Raw genomic sequence first — 19,363 nt, 5'->3', positions numbered from 1 at the left:
GTAAGTGCCCCTCTCAAACCCCTGTCGCCGGGCTCCAAGCCCTTTTAGCTCCAGATACTTTCTGTACTTGCCGTCCTCTCTTCATATTCTGCCTTCGAGGGCAAGTGGCCAAGACCTTGCACTTAGCATCAGGGCAGTCCAGGCGGTAACATCTCCAGTTCCCATTTGCGCGTCTCCAAGAGTGGGACACAAAATCTCCCGAGATCCATGGCCTCCACTGGGAGGCTATCCCAAAATCTCGGCTCGTTTTACCGCAGACAAGGCCCTCAAATGTCCAGGACAGCAGCCGACTTTTGATAGGCCTCTAGACTTTCGTCTAAGAGGTTCTGCGTTCCGACCCAGGATAAGGAGGGGTGTGGGCAGCCGGCACAAGAAGGTGGACGCTCTCATTGGTCCGCCAATCCACGTGGTGGCTCAAAACAAGGAACCGCTTTTGATACTTGCTCGCACCGCTTGTCCTGCTGGGTGTCTGCTGACGCCAGAAGTCCTGCGCTACGAGTCCGGGGCCCAGGAGGGGACTGGATGTGGAGCCAAGAAGTACTCGGGACGAGTCACCAGATTCAGAGGCTGCCCCGCAAGAGGCAAAGCCGCTGCCCCTACCCAATATGGTGGCTCGTGCAGCTTCCGCCCAGCCGCTTCCTATGGACCGCCCAGGCTCAATCAGCAACCGACAACTGTCTAGGGCCCGACGCCGCCAGCCAATGAGGAAGGGTAGCGTGGAGCCGCCGTCCTGGGCTCCGGGGCACGTGGACCAATGAGAATGCGGCATATGGGTGGACGCGGGGACTACCCGCCAATGGGAAGCTCCGGTTTGTGTCCCAGCCCCCTAGGCGGTGCACCGCGCCGGGTGCGGTTCATTCGCGCGGCGGCGGCGGCGGCGGCGGTGGTGGCGGTGGTGGAGGAGGCAGTGGAGATGTGGGCTACGCGCGGGCTGGCGGTAGCGCTGGCCCTGAGCGTGCTGCCTGACAGCCGGGCGCTGCGGCCAGGCGACTGCGAAGGTGCGTGGGGAGAAGGTGCGGGGCGGGGGGGGAGGGCAGATGGCGCTGAACCCAACGGAACCGAGAGGGCGGGGGCGGGGGCCCATCCTGGCGCGGTCCGCTGGAGGAAGGGCCTTGGAATTATTACCCGGACCTAGAAACATCAACTCGTTTAGGGGAAAGCGTCGGCTCAGTCGCGTTGAAAACTTGGCCGGAAGCCTACAACACAGGAGTTTTTGTCCTTTCCCATCACTGTTTAGAGGTTCCGGGAAGGGACCTCCGTGGGCCGCAACGGCCTCTTGGGATTGCCAAGCTGCACTTACGGGTTCGGTGTTGTATTTGGAATAAGGAACATTTTGATTGTTTGCTTCAGCTTTTAGTGTGTCCCTTATGAGGTCACAGTGAGTTCCCTCTCAAGGACACGTGTCCACTCTCGGCTTAAACTTGAAAAGAGCTGGGAAGATTGTGTGTGGGTCACTGGGATAATGTTCATTCTCGGCATGCATTGGGTAGTAGGACCCCAGCAACCTAAGAGTTCTTTGCACCTATGAGTACGTGAGAAAAACCAATGATGGGAAAGTAATGATCATTTCTTCCTTCTACCCCTGGTGAAATGAGGACTAGTAATTGCTTAGCATCTCTCTTTCCTCTTTTGCAGTTTGTATTTCTTATCTGGGAAGATTTTACCAGGACCTCAAAGACAGAGATGTCACATTTTCACCAGCCACTATTGAAGAAGAACTTATAAAGTTCTGTCGTGAAGCAAGAGGCAAAGAGAATCGGTTGGTAAGTCTCAGGTGACCCACCCAGGCTCTCCCTGGTTCGCGTGTATGGGCCATGTCTGTAAACTAATGCGAGACTGAAGTATTTTTAGCCTGTACTTATAAAATATCTCCTATGAGCTGAGTATTGGTACAGCCCGGAAAGAAAAATGCCAGGCAAATGGAAAGCAGTGAGCGGTATATCCATGAAGAAAATAGACTAGGGTAGTTTGGGGAGTGGGAGGGCTGTTAGAGAGGGGTTGGATCGGTGAAGCGGAGAGAGCGTATCCAAACAGTGTGACTGCCCAAAGGCCAGAGAGAGTTTGGTGTGTTTGGGATCAGGAATAGTTAACTAGGTGCCCCAAGGTGGCCAGGGCCAAGTCAAGGGCAAGAGCCCTAATGTAAAGCATTGGCCTTTGTAGCTTTAATTTCTCTGGCAGTCTCTCATTGGAACTTTGATGGTTCTTCAGTTCATTTGGAAACTCTGGCACTGAGCAAATATCAAGGCCTAGACTGTACAACTACTAGATCTGGGCAAGCACGAAAAACGTGCGGCCTGGCCAAGAGTTTTCAAAATGACCTGAGCTGGAGAGGTGGTTCTGCAAGTGTCCTGCTCTTGCAGAGGACCTGCGTTTAGTCTCCATTACCCACAACAGTCCTAACTCCAGCTCCGGGGAATCCGATGCCTTCTGGCCTCCCCAGCACCTGCATACATGTGCACTTCATCATGCACATAAAACTTTTGTTCCTTTTTCCTTTCTGCTACAGTGCTACTACATTGGGGCCACAGATGATGCAGCCACCAAGATCATCAATGAGGTGTCGAAACCCCTGGCCCACCATATCCCCGTGGAGAAGATCTGTGAGAAGCTGAAGAAGAAAGACAGCCAGATCTGCGAGCTGAAATACGGTGAGTGTGGCCAGGACTGTGCGCCTCCTGCGATGTCTGTGTGCCCGCCTGGGCTTGCTTTCTAGCCAGAAGCGTCATCGTGAGGGTTTGAAGCATGATGGGTGATACTCTGTGCGGGGCTCAGAGACTTCCACATCAAAGCTGGGTGGTGGTCAGGAGTTGGGAAGGTGACTTGTTAGCATACTTTAAAAGAGGGAGGATTTGAAGGAGGCCAGCTAATAGCGGGACAGTGCAGACAGAGAATATAAAGATATAATACATAAGGTGTACAAGATGGGGTAGGGCCTTGGGTTTGGTAAGGAATTTGGCTTTCAGTCTGAAGTTGGAAGCATCAGAAGGTTTTGAGCAGAGAAGCGCTGTAATGAGACTTGAGTTTAACAGACTCGTCATGGCTGTACTTCTGATGGCCCTAAGACCGGCAGCCCAGGAGTGATAGGGGTCGCAGCATCACCGTGGCCGAGCCCATCTCATTGCACGTAACCCCAGTCTTGAGACGAGCCAGGCCTCTCCCATGAAGCTTAAACAATGCCAGTGTTAATTATAACTCATGTGTCCAAGGGCCTTGTGTTTGTGGTTTATGCTTGTGGTAATTTGGTACCCTGGTTGGTTCTAGCATAGATCTGTCTGGGTCATGGGTTATGGAGTAAGCTTTGACTTTGGTACCTTGATGGGGAGAAAGAGGGTGTGTCTGCTCTGTCATCAGCCTGGAACTCATTCTGTGCCGACTTGTAGAAGGTCCTAGGGGAACTGGAACCATGTGGGTTCTCGGCAGTGCATGTAGTGGATACTGACAGCCTGAGGTGACCCTCCTGGGGAAGAATGCCAGTCCCCTCTTGGCACAGTATACGCACATCTCCGTCCTAAGGACGGAGCAGCATCCTACCCCGCCATTTACTGTCCTGCTCTCCCTGCAGACAAGCAGATCGACCTGAGCACAGTGGACCTGAAGAAGCTCCGGGTGAAAGAGCTGAAGAAGATCCTGGACGACTGGGGGGAGATGTGCAAAGGCTGCGCAGAAAAGTCTGACTATATCCGGAAGATAAACGAACTGATGCCTAAATACGCCCCCAAGGCAGCCAGCGCACGGACTGATTTATAGTCACCGGAGGGAAAAACAGTTCACCTGTCTCTTCCCCAAACAACATTTTGTAATTTATTTTTTAAGCAGGCTCCTGACAATGAGATGTGAAGCCTGGAGCTTTCCTAATGATGATGCTGGCTCCGTGGTGCCCCCTCCTCCCAGGGGGAGGAGTTTACTTCCTTCTTTTGCTGGTTTACTCTAGGACTTCAAAGTTTGTCTGGGAATTTTTTATTAAAGGGAAAAAACAAATCTGTCTTTGGAGAGTTGAACTGAAACAGGATTCAGTCCTATAATCTACTGGTTTGTCTCTCCAGTCTGCAAAGGTCCCTTGGTCTGCCAGTGCCAGAATCACCCATAACAGGACTTGGGAGCTTGGAGCAGCCAAAGTTGGGGGTGGGGGCAGTTCTGGGCTTCAGAGTATTGTGTACTTCGTTCGGCCTGGTGAAGACTTAGGCTTGACACCTGAGCTGAAGGTGGACCTATTACTGGTCTTAGGTCAGCATATACAGAACAAGCAGAGAATTTTCTGCGCTAGTGCGGGTAGTCAGAGTTGGCATTTCCATTTCTTCATCTGGTACTTGGCTGTCCGTTCGCTGGGGTTCCGGTCTGGGTCTGGTGTGAACAAGGCCCCTTGCTTACTTGTGGTTTGGCAGGTTTGGCAGGAATTGGTTCAGAGGGCCAGAGAGCTATGTGCAGTATGGTTTTCAGTTGCTCTGTGACTGTGCCTCACTGGGGACACCGCTCCTGCTGCCCCCAAGCATCGTGTGAAAGAAGTTGTGTTTTCCAAAGAGTTGGTCTTAGCTCACTTGTGTGGTTCCTAAGTTCAGTTTGCATCCACCGGGCCTTACATCCTGCCATGGAGCCCACTGCACCTGTCTTCCTGCCAATTGCTTTGTGCCTGGGGGAGGAGGGGAGAGCTGGGTGCACCCTTTGTCATCCTACAGGAACTAACCTGGAAACAGCAGCCATCCGTGGAGAGCATAAAGCCCTAAAGGCCTTTGGGTACTCTTGCCTGTATTTCACCTGGATGTAGACAGAGCATTAACCAGCAAGATGTTAACATGGCGAGATATGATAACTTCTGGCATTACCTGCTCTACAGACCTACCTTTCCAGCCTCCTGTCTGCCCAGAAACCTACAGCAGAAAGTTGGACCCAGGGGCACCAAGATTCCTGTCTATAGGATGCAAATGCAGCACTGGACCCAGGGAGGTCTCACCAGCATCTGTAGTCTTTGTTTTCAGGGTCTGGCCAGGACAGTGCCTGAAGAATCTGAATGCAGAAGATCCTGGGATGTGGGTCCTGGACAGGGTGTAGGATCCTACAAGGACATCACCTCTGGTCCCAGTCAGAAAACGCCATGGAGGGGAATGGGATTTCAAGCTAGTGACAGGTTTGAGGGGGATACTTCACGGACCGAGGCCGCCGGTCAAGTGGCCATTCCTGTTCTAGTGGGCACGGCCCTGAGCTGGCAGACCCACCGGCGCGGGTAGCCCCCCCAGAGCACAAAGCCCAAGTCCCCGTGGGGCCTGCCTGCTCCTGAGGAACTCCGCGCACAACGCAGTAGCCGGTGCCTAACCCCAGCCAGCCACACAGTGGCGCCAGAGCTCGCAGTCGGGCCAGCTCCTCCGGTTGCCGAGGTGTCACGTGGTGCAGGACCGCGGAGCCGGGTGATAGGCGCCGAGCGAAACTCTCGTCCCGCCCACCCGAGTCACGTGGTGCGGCCGGCGCAGCTTGATAACGCAGCTCCCGGCCCCTCGGCGCCGCTCCCGCCCCGCCCCGCCGCCGCCGCCGCGCCGAGTCCTTTTGTCCAAGATGGCGGCGCCGGGGGCGCTGCCTCCTGGGCTGCCGCCGCTGCTGCTGTGAGGGACCTGCGGGCCGCCCGCCCGCCGCGCCGGCGCCATGAAGCGGCAGAACGAGCGAGACTCCAGCCCGAGCGGGCGTGGCTCGTCATCGTCCGCCAAGCGGCCGCGGGAGCGCGAACGGGAGGCAGAGGCGGGCGGGCGGCGAGCAGTGCACAAGGCCTCCGGCGGCACCAAGCACCCGGTTCCAGCGCGGGCTCGTGACAAGCCCCGCGGCAGTGGCGGCGGCGGGCATCGCGACGGTCGCGCTGCCGGGGATGCGAATCACCGAGCGAGCAGCGGGCGCTCCTCGGGCGCGCCCGGAGGCGGAGGACGCACCGGCAAGGCCTCGGGGGACCCCGGTGCCGGCGGCTCGTCGCCCCGCGCCTCTCCGCTGCCACCGCCCCCGCCGCCCCCCGGGGCGGAACCAGCGGGTCCCGGCTCCACGGCGGCTCCGGAATACAAGACGCTCCTCATCAGCAGCCTGAGCCCCGCGCTGCCGGCCGAGCACCTGGAGGACCGGCTCTTCCACCAGTTCAAGCGTTTCGGTGAGATCAGCCTGCGCCTGTCGCACACTCCGGAGCTGGGCCGCGTGGCCTACGTGAACTTCCGGCACCCACAGGACGCGCGCGAGGCCCGGCAGCACGCCCTGGCCCGGCAGCTGCTGCTCTACGACCGGCCGCTCAAGGTAGAGCCGGTCTACCTGCGCGGCGGCGGCGGCGGGAGCAGCCGGCGCAGTAGCAGCAGCAGCGCCGCCGCCTCCACGCCGCCCCCGGGGCCCCCCACGCCCGCCGACCCCCTGGGCTACCTGCCGCTGCACGGAGGCTACCAGTACAAGCAGCGCTCGCTGTCACCGGTAGCCGCCCCGCCCCTGCGGGAGCCCCGCGCTCGGCACGCCGCGGCAGCCTTCGCCCTGGATGCTGCGGCCGCGGCCGCCGTGGGACTGTCTCGGGAGCGGGCTTTGGACTACTACGGGCTGTACGACGACCGCGGGCGCCCCTACGGCTACCCGGCCGTGTGCGAGGAGGACCTGATGCCGGAGGATGACCAGAGAGCCACGCGCAACCTCTTCATCGGGAACCTGGACCACAGTGTATCTGAGGTGGAGCTCCGACGGGCCTTCGAGAAGTACGGCATCATTGAGGAGGTGGTCATCAAGAGGCCTGCCCGTGGCCAAGGTGGTGCCTATGCCTTCCTCAAGTTTCAGAACCTGGACATGGCACACAGGGCCAAGGTGGCTATGTCCGGCCGGGTGATTGGCAGAAACCCCATAAAGATAGGCTACGGCAAGGCTAACCCCACCACCCGCCTCTGGGTGGGTGGTCTGGGACCTAACACCTCGCTGGCAGCCCTGGCCAGGGAATTTGATCGCTTTGGGAGCATTCGGACCATCGATCACGTCAAAGGAGATAGCTTTGCCTACATCCAGTACGAGAGCCTGGACGCAGCCCAAGCCGCCTGCGCTAAAATGAGGGGCTTTCCCTTGGGTGGGCCGGATCGCAGGCTCAGGGTGGATTTTGCCAAAGCAGAGGAGACTCGCTATCCCCAGCAGTACCAGCCCTCCCCTCTCCCTGTGCATTATGAGCTGCTCACTGATGGATATACCCGGCATCGAAACCTGGATGCGGACCTAAGGGTGCGGGATAGGACCCCTCCACACCTCCTCTATTCAGACCGGGACCGGACCTTTTTGGAAGGGGACTGGACCAGCCTCAGTAAAAGTTCCGACCGCAGAAACAGCCTGGAGGGCTATAGCCGCTCAGTGCGCAGCCGGAGTGGTGAGCGCTGGGGAGGAGATGGGGACCGGAGTATAGCCAAGCCCTGGGAAGAGAGACGCAAGCGAAGGAGCCTTTCCAGTGACCGTGGGAGGGCAACTCATTCCCCTTATGAGGAACGGAACAGGACCAAGGGTGGGGGGCAGCAGTCTGAGCGAGGCTCGGACCGCACCCCTGAGCGTAGCCGAAAGGAAAACCACTCCAGTGAAGGGACCAAGGAGTCAGGCAGCAACTCCCTCAGCAACAGCAGACATGGTGCGGAGGACAGGGGCCACCATCACCACCACCACGAGACTCCAGACTCCTCCCATGGAAAAAAGACTCGAGAGAGTGAACGCAATCATCGGACCACTGAGGCAGAGCCCAAGACTCTTGAAGAGCCAAAACACGAGACCAAAAAGCTAAAGACTCTTTCCGAGTACGCTCAGACACTGCAGCTGGGTTGGAATGGGCTTCTAGTTTTGAAAAACAGCTGTTTTCCAACATCTATGCACATCCTAGAGGGGGACCAGGGAGTTATCAGCGGTCTCCTCAAAGACCACACTTCTGGCAGCAAGCTGACCCAGCTAAAGATTGCCCAGCGCCTTCGACTGGACCAGCCCAAGCTGGACGAGGTCACCCGTCGCATCAAGCAGGGGAGCCCCAACGGCTACGCAGTGCTCCTAGCCATCCAGTCAGCCCCCAGTGGACCTGGCACTGAAGGGGTGCCCGCCGTGGAACCAGGCCTACAGAGGCGGCTTCTCAGGAACCTGGTCTCCTACTTGAAACAGAAGCAGGCTGCAGGGGTGATCAGCCTGCCAGTGGGTGGGTCTAAGGGCAGAGACAGCACGGGCATGCTCTATGCTTTCCCACCCTGCGACTTCTCACAGCAGTACCTGCAGTCGGCACTGCGGACCCTGGGCAAGCTAGAGGAAGAACATATGGTGATAGTTATAGTCAGAGACGCTGCCTAGCCCGCACCTGCTCTTCCGCTGTGTTTGTGTCACAGAGCAGTCATGTTAAAATCTGCTCCCTTCTCTACCTACCTTACCCCCTTGGTTTGAATTCTCTGCTGGGTTGTTCTGGTTCATTTGGTGGCATCCTGTCCACTGCTAAAACTAAGCTCATGGGTCTGGGGCTTTTTTTTGTTGTTTTTTTACAAGAAAAAAACTCCTGTTGTGTTTCCCATGTATGAGCTATTATCTGCTGTATTCTGTATTTTTTTATTCTTTTTTATTTTTATTTTTTTGACTAACTGTATGGAAAGTTGTCAGTAAAGCCTTTGTCAGAGGATGAATTTTTTTTAATCTGACCATAGTCCTGGTTTAATCAGGTTTTTTCTTAAAAAATGGAAAACTGCCCTCAGTGCATGACCTATGTCCAATTTTTGGTACCACTGCTTCTAGCAGTGTGCTACGTTCGTGGTGCCCAGCTCTTCGTCTGTCAGGACCCTGCTCACACTCATTGGTCCCTAATGGCCAACAGGCTTGTGTGACGTGGGCCGTTACACCACCCTGAGCAGAGCCAGTTAGAGGAAGGGCCTGGGCCTAAGATCTGTACCAACCACTACAGGTAGTTTTTATTATTGTTTTTTCCCTGTCTTAAGTGCTTCAGTTTGAGCTATGGCCGTTAGACAAGGTACCTAATTCTAAAGCTTGTTGGACAGAGAGGGTAGTTTTCAGTTTTGTGGTCTTGCATTGGGGGGAGGAACAGTGCAATATTGATGCTGAGGAGCCTTGTGCTTAACCTGTCCAGGCTCCCTCTGGATCAGTCTTTAGTCTTTATGTAGTTTAGGGTCTCCAGTATCAGTCAGCTGCCTGGTTCCCAGGGGTCCTGGAGGGAAATGGTGGGATGCAGGGTGAGAAGCAGCCTAGCTTGGTTAACCCTTCAATGTGCTTGTGATTTGGGGCTTTCTTTGGTCTTTCAGGGTTGTCAGTAGAGTGAGCCTGTGCCACAGTCAAATCTAGAGGTTTATGGCCAACAGCAAACTTCCCAGCTACAGTACTCAGTGCTGCAAGGGAATACAGTGTCCTTGGTGAGTGACATAGCTTTCCGTGATGAGCCACAGAAATGAGGTAAGGAAACAGATCATTCTCTGTGGGAAAGAAGTCACAGTTGCTAAATGATAGGCTAGAGCCCAGAGCCTCATCAGCTGGGCTTAGAAGGAAACAGATTGAGGCATCCTCAGGCTGGGAGGGGAAAGTGGCCCAAGGAGTTTTAGGCTCTGCCTTTGCTGTCTCAAGTAGGACGTTAGATCAGGCAACAGTTGTCACCACAGATCACAGCTAGGCTGAGGATGTGCCAGCTTGAGAAGTCCCAACCAGTCAGGCCTAGGAGAATGGGAGTCCTGGTTAGGGGTTGGTTCTGGCCCACCTGTAACCTCTGGGCTCTGAGATAGACCTTGGCGGTTTTATGGAGTTCATGTATGTCTACAAGGACAGAAACTCTGGAAATTGGGTAAAATAGGGACTTTCTTCTCACCAGATCTTGGCTGGTATTCATGAGACCAAACATGTCTCTAAAACAGAGGGTCGCAACCCCTTTGACAAACTTGTGTCACCAGAAAATATTTACGTTACAATTCATAACAGTAGCAGAATTACAGTTATGAAGTAGCAATGAAAATAATTTTATGGTTGGGGTCACCAACACAAGAGGAACTGTGCTAAGGGATCACAGCATAGGAAGGTTGAGGACCACTGCTCTGAAGCATTAATGAGAGTGTTAATGTATCCTTGAGCTGTGGTCACTGCCTTCATTGGAGCAAGTCAGTAGGCCTGGTGTCCCAAACTACTTCAGAATTGTCATACCGCCAGAAACCAGAGCAAGCCTCATCTTGAAGGCCTGTTGCAGTTTTTCTTGGAAATCTTGAACAATGTCATAGAACAGCTAGCTACAAAGCAAGTTTCATCACCCAAGTGCACCCTTCCCAGGCAGAACCAAGACACCCCGGCCCCAGCTTTAATCAACCCGTTTGGAAAGGGTCACCCTTTGGCTCCAGTGATAACCACTATTTTCTTGGTAAGACCCACAACCCTCTGTGGCCTCCTAGCCAGCCCTGCCAGCACTAAAGAAGGTGTGGGTCAGGTAACCAAGGCCTTTTCTGGTCATGACATTGTCTCCAGAGAGAAAGCCAACAGCAGGTACCCAGCGGCTGACGTTTCATGAAGGCAAAAAACCAGAGCAGACAAAACCCCTTAATGGGTAGTGTTTTTATACCCTGTGTCTTCCTAAGTGACTCAGGTTTTGAACCCTAGTAGAACAAGGAAGGTAGATGTTTTCTTTTAGTCTCGTGAAACACATTCCTAAGGGAGTGTTGTCAAGTCAACCAGAATTGTGCTTTCCTATTAAATGTGCCCGTCTCCACCTTGGGAGGCCTGTGGGTACTCCCAAGAGCTTCTGGCAGATGAGCTGAATTAGTGATGATGCAGAGTTTCGCTGCTTTCTCTTCAGCTGCATTCAGTGCCGCCATCAGACTTGTACCGATGTTGTCAGCTAACCAGTTAATGCCAAGGCATGAAGCAGACGAGGAGCCGAGGCCTCGGCTTTTACAGGAACAGGATGGATGTGCCTCTGTGGTCCAGGCCATTTCAGTGTGACAGGTTGTGTTCCTGAGTGTAGCAGGTTCTACCTACCCCTGGAGAGTTTTTGCCATCTTTTGTTGCTTGTTTACTTTATACCCAATACACCCTTCTCTCAGTAGAGGGAGAGGTGTCTCTGTGGCTATGTAATTAATGCCTATGTAACAGAAACCGAAGCTACCATTTTGGCAAAATCAGAGAGAGAAATTAATGTTTTATATTTATTGTGGGAAAAGAAATGGTGGGATAAACAAAGCATGAGCCCCTGATACTTTCAGACCCGTGAAGTTTTTCCTCCATACCCAACGTGACCAAGCCTCAAGTACCCCTCAACTTCTAGGACTGAAAAAGACCTAGGGGTGGCCAGACTGCTCCTTAAAGGTCCCACACATAGTGATAGAGATGCAGCCCCACTCCCTTATCCCCTCTGCCTCCCCCCGCCCCTTATCCTCACAAGGCCTCCAGCAACTTCAGGCCAGGCTCAAGTGACTAAACTACTATCTGCCCTGGGAGACTTGCTGTGGGAGGGGCTCTGCCTTCCTTAGGTCCCCTGGTCTGGCCAGAACTGTGAGGAGGTGAAGGACACCCCACCTCAGTAAAAGAAAACAAGGAAAGGCCATAAACAAAGACAGACTTGTAGTTTATTTTGTATTTTTTTTTAAATAAATACACTTTACATTAAAGAAAAAGACCTTTGATTTGTAATTTCCACATTGGGGAGAAAGGGAAGGAAAAAAAGACTTTCAAAAAACTGAATCACAAAGAGAAAGAGAGGGAGTGAATTTATACCCCTAAAGTTCTCTCAACTCCACAAAAACAAGGTCTACACAACTGCCTGCCTGGCCACCAAGGTAGGAGTTAGGCGTTTTCCCAGTAGCAGGCCATGCCTTCCACTCCCGCTCTGGCACAAAGGAAAACAAATTAACTTGACAGCGTATGAGGCAACAAAACAGGTTAAAAAATCATATATTATATTTATAATAAAATATTCTTAATCCTTATCAATTTAAGAAACCACGATTTTCCTCTTCATTTAAATACGTATGTAAAAATGCCTCTATATTGTTCTTTAGACATCATTTTCTTCCAAAGAAAATGAAGTGCAGGATAGGAGACTGGTGGATATAAGTTCAGACCCTCGGTTATAAATGCCTGTTGCTTTTTTTTTTCTTTTTAAAGTTTTATAAAAAACTATTTCTTGTTCTTTAAGTAAAGAACATTATACAAAGAAAATATATTGTGAAATACCCAGAGACGTGTTTGTTTTTCCCTTGAGGAAAGCTATGTCCGTCCTAGGAGGAGGGGACGCAAACTAGGGCCTAGTCCCTGTAGTCTTTTTTTGTGGTTGTTATTGTTTTTTAGAAGGGCCCTCAGAGTCAGGGAGAGTCTAAACCAGTCCTCTGAATGCAGGGCTACAGTTCCTTAACGGACAGCCCTGGTAGACAGCAAAGGCAGGTGTTCTGAATTCATTCACTCAGTTTCTCTCGCCTGCCAAGATTCTCTTCCAAGTGGGGATGGCACATCACTCATTCAGAGATATGATGATGTCATCTTCCAAATCAGAGTTGTCCGAGCTGTCTGCTGAAAGGTAGAGAAGGGAGAGAGAATTATGTGCTAGGGTTGTAGGAGACCCTGCATTCAACACACTTATGCCTGAGCAGGGTTAATTACCACTTTCCAGAAAGTAGAAAACACATCAATTAACTCCTTGGAGCTTGGCTCCAGAGAATATGCCTGTTGCTGGCAACAATGGACACCCTTGGGACCTCTGGTCCTCTTGCCTTTCAAAAGACCTGAACCTGGAGGCCCTGCTTCCTGCCCGGGACACCCCAGAGGGATCAAGTGTCCTCAAGCCTTCACCTGGGGCTCTGGGCTGCAAAGGGACAGGACTAAGGGGAGCAAAGAGGTCTCAGCTCCAGGCCTATTGTCTCCTTATGGCAGGATCATTGGCCTTACCCCGAGGAAGCACTAAAGAGGCTCACCAGCTATAGTGAGTTCTAGGCCAGCCTGAGTTAAGAGTCTTTAAAACAAAATGTTACCAGGGGAATGGAAGTAGGGGACAGGAAGAATGACGTCAACAGTTCAAAGTAGCAAATACAAAGGATAAACAATACCATACCTAACAAACCACATAAAGACCATATCAATGAAATTACATTATAGATCAGACTAATAAGATTTTTTTTTTCTTTTTTAGCTGTTCTTGCCATAGGAAGCAGGTGATGGTTGGAGGTGGGCATGTCCATTCTTCACTATAGTAACCTTTTCACATAAATCCTATACTTTCATGATGGATACCTTAAATGTACACATTAGTTTTTTTACCAGGGGAGGTTTGGTTTTGGTTTTTCAAGACAGCGTTTCTCTGTGCAGCCCTGGCTGTCCCAGAACTTGCTTTGTAGACCAGGTTGCCCTAGAACCCACAGAAATCTGTCTGCCTCTCATTCACAAGTGCTGGGATTAAAGGCGTGCACCACCACCATCTGGCACTAAAATTTATTTTTAAAAACAGGCTGAATCCCTTTCTCTAAGCCTCAGGAGCCTACAAAGACAAGATGATCCTAAGACTCAATCCTTGGAATGCAGATACAGAAGAGCCAACCATCCACCAACAAGAAGGCCACAAGGAGCATGGAGACCAAGGGCTCTACCCTAATGTGCAGACAAGGAATGAACTTATTAACACTTCTAGAACGATCCATTGAGGAATGAAACTAAATGATAGGAAAAGAGCCCTTCAGAGCCAGACTCTACCAGACTCCTGCAGACACCTACTGAATCTCCTCCAGGGCTTGCATTATAGGCATGCCAACAATGCCAGGCCCACTTCCCTGAGAACCTCCCTAGGAAGCTTCAATCCCTCTACCTCACTGCAAAAAAAAAAAAAAAAAAAAAAAAGAACCCAATAATTAACTCCGCATCACATCTAAGGACTGCTCCCCGAGGATCACAGCAGCCAATGGTCAGGTGACAGGACACCTTTTATCTACCTGCCTTCGCCTTTTCTCAGCCCCAGATGTTGCAGTGACCCAATCCGCAGCCTCTGGTCAGGAGCTCCCATTCTGAATACTGTATGTGGCAAAGGCAATCTTTCCAGTGTTTTGACCTGTTGTTGCCTTACAACATCCAGGCTTGGGAGCAAGGGGTCTCCAGAAGCAAAGACACAAAGACCCTGACGACAACATGCCTCTCTCTCATGGACTAGGGTTCTCTATCTGGAGCTGTATCCCTGCAGGACCCAGGGCCTATGCAAAGTCACATGTCAGCCCACAGAGTGTGGGTCTCTATGGTTTTTACTATACCCTAAAAAGACTCCATAAGTTCAGGAAGAGTTCCCCCAGGCAATCAGAATAAAGCTTGTAACAATAATACTATGAGGAGTTTAGTACAATCAGTCTGCTCCACAGACAGCCACTACGAATAGCAACATCCACGATGGACAACCTTAAAACAATACAGGGTAGCTTTCAGGTGCCACCTCTGTCTCTTAACCCAGAGTCCAAGCAGAAAAAGCCACACTTTGTCATGTATATGTCAATATTTATACCTAGGTTATAGTGACAATATTATTATAACATACAGAATTAAAACTTTCCAGATTACTTTGCTTTGAGAGAAGAAATTTTCAGAATGGCAAAAGGAGGGTATACTGTTACCAAATACAAATTGAGAGGGTTTATATTCAAATTAAGAATGGAAAACCTGAAGCTGGGTGTGGTGGCACAGCCTGTAAAGCCAGCACTCGGATGATGAAGGCAAAAGGACTGGGAACTTGGGGCCAATCTTAGCCACACAGTACCACTATGTTAGGTGACTAGGACCAACTGGGGATCTGGGGATGACCACGCTGCCCCACATAAAACCAGGCATCCTTAGCTGAACCAGCACCTGGTGTCACAGTGTAGAAGCTGAGGGCAATGTGCATTATTAACTATGTCACTGCTGCCCAGGACGCGCCTCCCCACCGCCCACTTCCAGAGAAACACTTAAAACTTTAACTATCCCTGTCAGAATTAAGACCCAATATAGAACTTAAAGTGTTTTTCATAACCAAAATGTATCATCTCAATACAAGCAAGCAAGCAAGCAAGGACTATGCTAAGGTATCTAGAAGGCAAGTAGTCCCCAGAAGTGGGGATGTGCACAGTTCTATCAAAACAGCAAAGTCCAAGCCCTAGAAAAAGTCGGAGCATGGAACAGGCTCCTTGTCGCAAGTAACACTTAAACCCGTCTGTCACCATGTGGTGTCCCTGCTGCTCTGTCAAGACTCCTTCCATTTTTCTTTGCATTTAATGGGTAGAGGTTTAGAAACATCACAGAATAAAAAAGCCCAGATATCTTCACTCCTCTGGTGATTAAATGCACATTAGCACATCTATGTGTCATTTACTGTTGTAAAGCATGAGCAGAAGCTGGAAGTGTCATCTGGATTGTTGGGACACGGTCACTGGTAGCGGCTCTCTGCTTTCATTCACTGCCCCCATCATGGATTAAGTACACAGCCCTGTGAATGAAGGCAGTTGTCAGGGTTAGAGTAGGGGTGGGAAGGTTTCTCTATTTTATCTGTGATCGGAAGAAGTTTTATTTTCACTACCTGGATTATATTCCTCCCTTTCTATGGAGATATTGTACTGGTTAAAAACAGGGATTCAGTTCTTTAGAATATGCAATCTAGCCACCTCTTGACATAAAGCAGGCCCTGGAAGAACAGGCTTGAGTAAAAATGGGACACTAGCAATAACAGTACTGTAGCCCTTCTTAGTAAGCCCCTCCTTCAAGACCAGTTTTTGATTAATCTGTCTGGAAGTGTTCTGCTAAAGTATTTTTTATTTAAAAACAAAAAACAAATGAAGTGACCCTTTCTTACATGTGGACTGATCCCGCCTCCTGCATCATTAACTGAAGGGAGGAATGATTTGTCTCTAAGATCTCACTATTGATATTTTCCTAAAATGTCTCTGGATCCTTCTTACCTAGCTCTCAGGTCTTGGTCGGGAGCTAACCCACAGAATCACCTTTAAATATGATAAACAGAAGATAACCCCACCAAGAACTTCCTCAAATGACTCTTAAGAGCACTTGCTGAAAGTCTCTGCTAAGGCAATCAGCTGTCTGCCTTCAGTACCACCAGCACATGAGAAAGATCTATCCCAAAGAAAATGGACTTCCATCAATGGTGAAGGCACAGCACACATGACAGGGGTATCTTATTGTATGCTTTAAAATCTGCCACCCACCTCTTCTACCAGGAAACATGATCATAAACATAAGGTCCTCTGAGGAAGAAGCTTGGCATTTGCTTGGCCTGGGCCATCACAACACTTCTGTCAGCAGAGTAAGTGATGTGTGTGTTCTTGCTGCTCAGCAGTAACAGCATATGGCTGCAGAGCATATGAAAATGAGAGCTAATTTTTATTTTAATTAAATGTGAACATCCCTCTGTGATTAGTGCCTGTCATTATTAGACACAATACCTATCACGCCTGTGAGAATGGTGGGTATGTTGGCTAAAGGAGACAGGAATCACTCCTCACTCAGGCAGGGCAGCAATACAAAGAACCAGGACCACAGCTGGCAGAAGTCTGCCAACAGTGACACTCTCAGCAAGGCTGAGATATGTCAGAGTGTGGTGGTGGCGTCTGCCCCGTCTTAAAGCTGCTGGTTGGTTTATTTGGGATTCATTAGCAATGGCAGAAGACAGTTTCAGAACTCCACTAGTGGGGTCACTACACAAGCTAGAGCTTGTTCTTCAAACTTTGGAACAAGAAATGGGTAGGAATGAACGAAACAGATGCATTTGTACCTCAGCCTTTAGAGGGACTAGGCCAAAAGAAGACTGGAAAGGACTCCCACAAAAGGCCCTCAGTGTGTATGCAACAGGCGCAAAGGCACAGCAGCCTGGGAGGAACTGCTTCTCACTGATTCCAGCCTGAGCCTCTACTGACAGCTATTGGCCTTCCTAAGGCCAATCAATCATTTAAAGAAGAAATTCAAAAGCTATAAGCTCATACCTATTTTGTAAATAAGTTTTATTAGAACACAGTCATAAACATACGTTTGACCTGTGACTGCTTTCTCCTTATTACAGCAGAGCTGAGTTTCTTTAGAGACCATAAGACCCAGGAGGCGAAAAAAGCAGTAAGTTTGCTCTGACAGAAAAAGTTTACATGCCTTTGGTTAAAAGGAAAGAGGTGGGAGCCAGCTGGAATGGTGTACAAAGTCGAACAGGAGAACAGGGGTTACTGACGCCATACTGCTGCTCCTCAAGGGACCAGACTGCTGAATCAGCAGAACCCAAGCACAGCTATCTTCTGGCCTGGGTTGATACAAGAAGAGGGTCCTGGCCCGCTCATCCCAAACTCTGCCCTATACTTACTGTCGCCCAGGATCAGTTCCACTTCCTCATCTGCATCAGAGTCTTCATCTTCCCCCTCCTCTCCCTCCTCTAGAAGGTTCGCTAACTCCTCATCCGAGGGAGAGAAGTCGTTGTCTCCATCCTCTCCTGCGTTCTCATTGTTGTCGTCCTCCTCCAGTTCTGCCTCCAGCAACTGGTCAGTGTCGAGTTCATCCAGATCATCGGTGTCGTCATCATCTTCATCATCATCCTCTTCCTCCTGCTCTTCCTCTTCCTGGTGAGAGAGCATCAAGTCCATAAGGACAAACACAAAGGCTTAAACCCTTATGGGCCATGTGGTGATTCCTATCCTGGAGAATATGGGGTGTACAGAGGAATAAACTGTTATCCATGGCGACTGGGACAGGCACACATGTTCAAGACATTTGAAAGCCCCCTCAGCAAGGATTACAGGTCCCTCTACAAGGGAATACTGGTCATACAGCCCTCATGCAAAGAAAAAGAAAACCTGTCTAAAACTACCAATAACCTTCTTCTGCCTCCTCCATCAACCAAAGTGAGGGAATTTAACTCAGACACTGCAACAAAAGGGTGCACGGAAATCTGAAGTCCCATGTTCTAGTAAACAAAGAACACAGCTGCTGAAGTGCCAGCTCCTAAAGCCCTGCGCTCATGTATTCCATCCTACATAACGGGCACATCCCTTGTAGAGCTATTAAGCACTCAATGTGAACGTTTCAATAAATGAGGCACACAAGACTATACAAATAACTACTCTTTCCTGTTACAAAGCAATCAATCAATCAATAATGTGCCAGAAAAACAGTGAAATATTTCCTCTAGGTATCCCAGAATAAATATCCTGCTGCTCACATAAAAAATAAGCACACTGTTGACAGGCCCTGGATTCAAAAAATAAATAAATAAAATAAAATAAAAAACCACAGCTACAATATAAGCCAGACTTGTCAACAACTTGCTTCTAGACCTGATCATTTGGAACAACCATTAAAGACTTTTTAACACACATAGATGTGTGTGTGTTCTTTGCTGTCAGTACAGGTGGGCACACATACAACAGTACACATGTGGAGGTCAGAAAATAACTTCCAGTGTTGATCCCTCTCTTCCATCTTGTTTTTAAGTCAGGATCTTGTTCTTCAGCCACAGTATCTAGCATGGTCTCCAAGTTTCTGGGGAATTCTCCTGTCTCACCTCGCCGTCACTATAGAAGTTTTTGGGATTACAACTGCTTGCTACCATAACCAGCTTTGTGTGGGTTCTGGGGGTTCAAGCTCAAGTTCATACTTGTGTGGCAAGCACATTACTCACTCAGCCATTTACCAACCCATAGAGACTCGCTGATAAGCTGCTGGATGTAGTGTGTGTGTGTGTGTGTGTGTGTGTGTGTGTGTGTGTGTGTGTGCGTGTGTGCGTGAGACACATGCTGTGTCACACAGGTCGGTATGCCCAGCTTACCAGTCTAAAATTCAAATTTGAAACCTGGATCATGGAGCAAAGGCTCACAGACCTATCCAAATGTTACAGCAGAATCTAAGCCTGTGCTGAACCCAAAAGCAGAGTCTAAGGAAGCAACATTTAGAGCAATCACTGGGAGTCAAAGCCCTCAGAAAGCCCCTCTCTTGTCTATGTAAATAAGGTTTCCACTGGATCTACTGTAAAGTGTTGGCCATTGTTGTTCTAAGTCTTCACTGAGGATTTAAGACACTTTAGAGGAACTGAGAACAAGGCCATTTTAAAGGCTACTAATAAGTTTTAGAACAAGATGAAGTAAACTCTTTTCTCTCTGAATTCATCTCAAGTCAATTTCATGATGATCTAAAGTCCCAATGCTTCCTGACAGATCAAAGGCAAAAACTCTCTCCTTTGGCCTCTGACCTTAAATGTGACTTTGGCAAGCTTCCTGCTGTGGGCCTGAATCCACATTGAAAGCCTGTTCCTACAGACGTATTTTTCACATCCCTGCCTCAGATACCTTCACACTTCCTCCACTGCTGCTCACTTCTTATGCAAAGAGATTGAGCTCCCCACACCTAACAATTTCTCATTAGTACTCAAGTTCCATGTGCCTTTTGCCTATCT

General features: G+C 50.2%; 3 protein-coding genes across 4 annotated transcripts in view; 2 read left to right on the top strand and 1 right to left on the bottom strand.

Moving 5' to 3' along the window:
• The first annotated feature begins 876 nt into the window (after positions 1-876).
• Positions 877-4,003, top strand: Manf (mesencephalic astrocyte derived neurotrophic factor). Its single transcript, XM_057768713.1, has 4 exons — positions 877-998; positions 1,636-1,763; positions 2,507-2,648; positions 3,563-4,003. The coding sequence occupies exons 1-4, from the start codon at positions 914-916 to the stop codon at positions 3,745-3,747; spliced, it is 540 nt and encodes a 179-aa protein (XP_057624696.1). The 5' UTR covers positions 877-913; the 3' UTR covers positions 3,748-4,003.
• A 754-nt stretch (positions 4,004-4,757) lies between these two features.
• Rbm15b (RNA binding motif protein 15B) lies at positions 4,758-11,546 on the top strand. The gene has a single exon (XM_057768712.1). It carries the CDS (start codon positions 5,632-5,634, stop codon positions 8,296-8,298), a length of 2,667 nt encoding a protein of 888 aa, XP_057624695.1. The 5' UTR covers positions 4,758-5,631; the 3' UTR covers positions 8,299-11,546.
• Dcaf1 (DDB1 and CUL4 associated factor 1) overlaps positions 11,527-19,363 on the bottom strand; it is a 68,533-nt gene continuing 60,696 nt past the window's right edge. Inside the window, exons 23-24 of one of the 2 annotated variants that reach the window (XM_057768710.1) lie at positions 17,282-17,534; positions 11,527-12,486 (exon numbers count right to left, since the gene is read on the bottom strand). In XM_057768710.1, the coding sequence (XP_057624693.1) occupies positions 12,428-12,486; positions 17,282-17,534 (312 nt within the window). In that variant the 3' untranslated portion in view covers positions 11,527-12,427. The remainder of the gene's footprint in view (positions 12,487-17,281; positions 17,535-19,363) is intronic. The other variant, XM_057768711.1, reaches the window with a different exon arrangement.

This window comes from Chionomys nivalis, chromosome 4, assembly GCF_950005125.1.
Source record: "Chionomys nivalis chromosome 4, mChiNiv1.1, whole genome shotgun sequence".
Classification (NCBI taxonomy): Eukaryota; Metazoa; Chordata; class Mammalia; order Rodentia; family Cricetidae; genus Chionomys; species Chionomys nivalis.
This window is presented reverse-complemented; position numbering and strand designations above follow the sequence as displayed.